Below are 6,095 nucleotides of genomic sequence, written 5' to 3' on the forward strand. Positions count from 1 at the left end.
GAAGAGCAATCAGGGTTCCCTGACCTGTGGGAAGTCCAAGGACCGCCCACCTCCATCCAGGTTTAGTAAGTTGAGCATCCAAACTGCCTAGGCTCCACTGTGTACATTCTAATACTCTGGTTTGAAATAATAGAAAAGTATGCGTGCAAGACTCTTCTTCCAAATTTCAAAACTTACTTGATAACTCTGATGTTTCAAAATTGTAGATAATAGTTTTGACTAATAAAATCTATTTCACTCTCTTATGGTAAAAGAAATGATGCCTTTTGTGGTCACTTAGAAACTATTTTATGTTTCTTATGATTAATGATTTAATGCAATTCTGTATTGTAGTGAGATAAGGTAATACAAACCTTTTAAAATCGAAAGGAAATAATGAATTTTAAGAGAAATAGTGTATGTTTTGTATTATTCACCTAAAGCAACTTGTTTTGTTCCCAATGCTTTATAAGCCATAGGCACTTTTGAAAAAAAAAGTTTAATCCCATTTTAGGTGTTTTTGTATTTGTGAGAGAATGTTTTTGATGTACATACAGGTGAAACCCAAGAAAATAAGGTTTTCAAGTACCCTGGACCTGGCATACATGAATATGGGTCTCCACAAGTAGAGCGCTTGCTGAGACAGTTCTTGACATAGACCAAATGTCGTTCACATATTAAGAAAACAATAAAGCAAAGAAATGGTGAGTCATCTGATCATCCATATGAATATGATGAATCAATATGAATATGCTGGACATGTTCAACTGGCAGCATGAATTCAACACACTCAAAGAAAATTCCCAACTATTTATAAAGCAAGCAGGATTTAAAGCTCTACGGAAAGCAGAAAAGCTAAGCATGCTCAATAGGGTTATGATTAGGGAGCAATAGTGCACATCTAAGCTGTGAAATGTGTGGATTCTCCAGGGATTTTGCCTGATGGGGGATGGGCCCACCTTCCCATGTGGCTGAACAAAAAGGAATCATGTGGTTGGCCCCAATTTGACTGAGGACCTCATCTCAATGGAGGCAGCAGTGTGAATTAGACAACGTCTTTGCTAATAGTTTCCTAGAAAAAATTGTCAATGCCACATGACTTCCTGGTTACTGTGACATAAAACAAAAGGGAGACATCCATAAGCTCCTGTTGCCACTGAGCTCTCGGGGGATTAACAAAGCTACACGAAAGATGCAGCAGCAGACTTCCACGAGTGAGTTAGCTTTCTACACTGTTTTAACTCTGTATTTACAGTTGTGCCATGGTGTGCTTGTGACACAGGGCAACTTACAGCTGTAAATTCCTACTTCATCTGTAGGAGTTCTAGCTATCAATTGTAGCTAGTCACGTTTGGTTGCAAGTGACCTCACTGGCCTTATTTGGGTTTAAAACTTATTTCTCTATGTGCTCGTGTTTGGCTTTGCTTATGCCACAGCACAAGTAGAGAAATAAAAGAAAAACTTGTAGGAGCAGTATAGGTTTCTGAGAGATAGAACCTTAGTAATAACCAACTTTAGTAATAACCTTAGTAATAACCAACTTTAGGCACTGAGACATTTCTCTTGAATTTATTTGTGGTTGTGAGAAAGTATTATGAACAAGTGTAGAATACCCAGAATAAACTAAACACAATCCGAAAAAGATGGAAGGATAAATAATATACTTATGTACAAACAGGATTTGTTAACCAAATTATCCTGTGTTTCTCTATACTTAAATGACAATATATTTACAATTTGAATAGAAAATTATATGTAGATTTTTCTTTGAGTTGCCTGCTCATACAAAAAATGACATTGAAATTTATTAATTATAATAGTCTGGACAATAGCTTAGGCTCATTTCTTACTAAGTCTTATAATTTAAATTAACCCTTACATTTTAATCTATATTCTTTTATGTGACTCAGTTACCTTTGTTCTGTACTGCCTATGCTGCTTGCTGTGCATCTGTTGGCATCTATCCCTTCTTTGCCCCAGCATTCTCCCTGCCCAGAAATTCTGCCTAGCTATTGGCCGTTCAGCTGTTTATTAAACTAATCAGGGTAACACATTTTTAGTGTACAGAGAGATTATTCTACAACATTCCCCTCTATTTTTCTAATTAAAAGGAAAGGTTTTAACTTTAACACAGAAAAATTATCACAATAAAAACAATTATGAGAAACCCTGTCTTGAAAGAAAAAAAAAACAAAAAAAAAAAACAAAAAACAATTATGAGGTAAGAATTACATTTACAAAGCTTATTCAATTTCTATTTGGCAATTTCAAAGAAAATACCCTATTGTCTCTCCTATATTAGTGAGAAAAGAGTTTTATACCTAAATCATTTTCTATGATAGCAAATGAAAACTTTAACTATCTAATCTTCAACCCCATCAAAGACCTGAGTAAACAGCAAGTACAGAGCAAGCAACTTTCAAAACTCCTAGAAATAACAGAAACAGTTGGCTGCCTGGACAGCCACCCAAGTTTGTCCTCAATGTTGAAACATTCATCTTCAGCATACGGGCCTAGAATTCTGACAGACTTTTCTGTGAACCAGGAAGTTTACAAAACTGTCCCACCTTGTCTTGGCAAAGTCTGCCAACTGTCTTCTTTTGTATCCTGCTTGTTCAACTTGGACAGCACACTGTCAGCAGTCAAAGGAAGGGAGTTTCTTTTCACTGTGGCTAACTTTTTGCCACAAAAAAGCAAATTCCATATGGATGTTCTTTGATGTGTATCATCTCTTCTTTGATGAAAATCATGTTGCCAGGAGCAGACGGATCTCACTGTCATGAAAAGCCTTATGTTACTGAAACATTTTAAATGACATATTCTGTAGGTCTTTGAAATTTTTGAAGAGAATATATTTAAAATATATCTGTTTGACCTTGAAATCATACCCAACATGACTAATTCTGATTGTTATAGATGACTAACTACTAACTTGTATTCCTTTATTATCCTAAATAGATTTTAAAGACTAGAAATTTATAGTACATTGCTAAATGAGGTGCATAAGTACAATGTCTTATAGAAACATATATATATAGTATAACAAGAATAACTTTATATTTGTTTTTCTGTAGGAACAAACTGTTTAATATTTCTTTTTTTTTTAAAAAAAATACCAATCCAAATTCCCACTTCCTCCCCTCTTCCCATTCCCTCTACACATTCTTCCACCCCGTCCCCCTTTAATCCTAAGAGAGAGAAAGGCACTTTGCTTTGTGGAAAGTCCAAGGCCCTTTCTACTACATCTAGGCTGAGCAAGATATACATCCAAAGAGAATAGGATCCCAAGAAGCCAGTACATGCAATAGAGATAAATCTCAGTGCCACTGCCAGTGTCTCCTCAGTCTGCCCCAGCCATACAACTGGTCCTATACTTGTTCTTTCCCAGTCAAAAATCCATACCAATATAAAATATTTGAAATTAATAGTTGTTTATTATTTTAAAGTAAATTCAACAATCTACCTTTTCATCTTATCATCCCTATGTCCCTGTTTTCTTTCCCAAAAGAGATTCTTGACTCTAGCCTCCCTTGCTTAGCTTCTTTCTTTACCATGCTCAATGACAATTTGCAACCAACACCCCCAAATGATGACAAACATCCATAACCCGCTGAATGACCAAAAACCACCAACCCTATCTCTTGGGAATGTGGGCATTGTTTTTTTTCTAGACAGCTTCCTGTTGCCAGGAGGTGCTGTCATCTTTAGAGGACCCTGAGGAAATTGAGAGTTGGCCATAACATTTGTTGTTCAGTTGCCGAGCAATGGGAAAGCATAAGGTTTGTCTGCAGTCCTGGTTAGAATAGTCTGAGGCTGGACCATCTCAGCCAGGATCATTGAAGCTGGCCTGGGTGTCTAAGGTCTTTACTATATTGTTTGCTTGAACAAGGCTTTTCTCGTGTCTGAGTTCTTCCCTATTACCTAATATCAAGGTGATATATAAAGTTTTTAAATATTCAGAGGGTTAAGGTTTTGACAACTTCTTGTAATTCCTGCTAGAAATCCAGGAGGACTACAGGGTCTACCCTTCTTGAGGACTATCAAGCACATGCATATATCCAAAAACACACAAAATAAAAAGTAAAATGAATCATTAAACATTTTCACTCATGACTATTTTTCTTGGATAAACATTCATTCCTATAACCCAGATGTTGAGTGAGGCATCTAAAGACTTACCTACAGAATTTTTCTTTATCATAAATTCCTTCATAGAACAGAAAGGAAGCACATTGGCTTCCAAATCAGCAAATCAATACTTGTTGGAATCATTTGGAAAAGTTTAGAGAATGCCACCCCATAGAGGAAATCTCATGATAGGCTTTGAGATTTTCAATTCTGACACCATATCAGTTCCCACTCTCTATTCCATGCTTCGGTTTGAGAATGTGAGCTCTGAGCTTCCTGCTTTAGCTGTCATATCTAACACTTGTTGCTTTGTCTCTCTTGGGATGATCCTGATTCACTCTGGAACCATAAAGCAAATTAAGTTCTTTTACAAGTAGCCTTAGTGTAGTAGTAGGAGCAGCAGTGCTGCGTCCCCAGCACCCCGGCCGCCTGGCTAGCTTATGCCCCGAAATAACAACACACAAATTGTATTCATTTAAACACTGCTTGGCCCATTATATCTATCCTCTTCTCGGCTAACTCTTGCACCTGGACTAGCCCATTTCTAATAATCTGTTTAGCATCAGTCTTACCGGAAAAGATTCTAGCCTATGTCCATCCTGGGTCGGAGCTTCATCGCGTGTGCCTCAGAGAGCAGAGCTCTCGCGTCCGCCTGGGAGAGGGGAGCATGGCGTCTCTCTGAGCTCACTTCCTTCTCCTCCCACCTATGTTTTGTCCTATCAGGGCCAAGCAGTTTATTTATTGCTTAACCAATGAAATCAACAGATTGATATATAACACTCCTACATCAGCCTTAGACACTGTGATTTATCACAGTAAGAAAAAAAAACACTAGTACTCATCCATAAAACTTTACTTCATGTAATTGAAGAGAAGCATGATATCTAAAAGGTTTTCCCTACTAAACAAATCTGCAGGGTTTTGCCCATGAGGTTATAAATGCAACAAAGACGGCTATCACAATACTTGAATAGAATGTTGACACTTGTCTGATTTTTCTCCACAACAATCTTGTATAACTAAATATAAGTTCATTGACTAAAGATCTTACCAAATCCTTTATACGCATAGATTCCTTATAGTCTCAGTTCTTTCATGTCTTCTAAGACTACTGTAATATAGGAAAGATTTAACGAATTCATTATACATTACAACTTTTACTCTTGGATGAACTCTTTCATGGATTTAAAGACCAGGGTGAAATGCAAAGACTTCATAACAGTGATGAAATCCATAGAGTGACTCTCCACTATGAATTCTTGCATGCCTTTAAAAATAACTATAGCATGTAAAGGCTATACAACACTGATTACATTCAAAAGATTTCTCTCCTGGAAAAGTGGTTTTATTTTTTATGAACTTGGAGATTTATTTTGACAGGATTTCTCACATTGAATACATTCATAGTGTTTTACTCCGGTATGAGTTATTTTATGCCTTTGAAGATTAGCAAGACGTGCAAAAGCTTTCCCACATTCATTACATACGTGAGGTTTCACTCCAGTATGAGTTGTTTTATGAACTTGGAGATGACTGTGCTGTGAAAATGCTTTACCACACTGCATACATTCATAGGGTTTCTCTCCAGTATGGGCTCTTCTATGTATCTGGAGATTACTGTGACACGCAAAGGCTTTACCACATTCACTGCATTCATAAGGCTTCTCTCCAGTATGAATTCTTTTATGTATTTGAACATGACTGTAACGTGCAAAGGCTTTCCCACACTGATTGCACTCATAAGGTTTCTCTCCAGTATGGGTTCTTTTATGCAGTTGGAGACTACTGTGGTATGAAAAGACTTTCCTACAGTGACTACATTCATAAGGTTTCTCTCCAGTATGAGTTCTTTTATGTATTTGGAGACCACCATATCGTAAAAAGGCTTTCCCGCATTGATTACATTCATAGGGTTTCTCTCCAGTATGAGTTTTTTTATGTATTTGGAGGTTTTTCTTTTGTGAGAAGGCTTTACCACATTGATTACA

General features: G+C 36.9%; 1 protein-coding gene and 1 pseudogene across 1 annotated transcript in view; one reads left to right on the plus strand and one right to left on the minus strand.

Annotated features, from left to right (window-relative positions):
• LOC101984273 overlaps positions 1-6,095 on the plus strand; it is a 398,439-nt pseudogene that overhangs the window by 286,771 nt on the left and 105,573 nt on the right.
• LOC101989836 (zinc finger protein 431-like) overlaps positions 1-6,095 on the minus strand; it is a 257,504-nt gene that overhangs the window by 240,624 nt on the left and 10,785 nt on the right. Inside the window, exon 5 of the mRNA XM_026777884.1 lies at positions 5,486-6,088. Coding sequence (XP_026633685.1) covers positions 5,486-6,088 — 603 coding nt within the window. The remainder of the gene's footprint in view (positions 1-5,485; positions 6,089-6,095) is intronic.

This window comes from Microtus ochrogaster, unplaced genomic scaffold (assembly GCF_000317375.1).
Source record: "Microtus ochrogaster isolate Prairie Vole_2 unplaced genomic scaffold, MicOch1.0 UNK89, whole genome shotgun sequence".
NCBI classification, from domain to species: Eukaryota; Metazoa; Chordata; class Mammalia; order Rodentia; family Cricetidae; genus Microtus; species Microtus ochrogaster.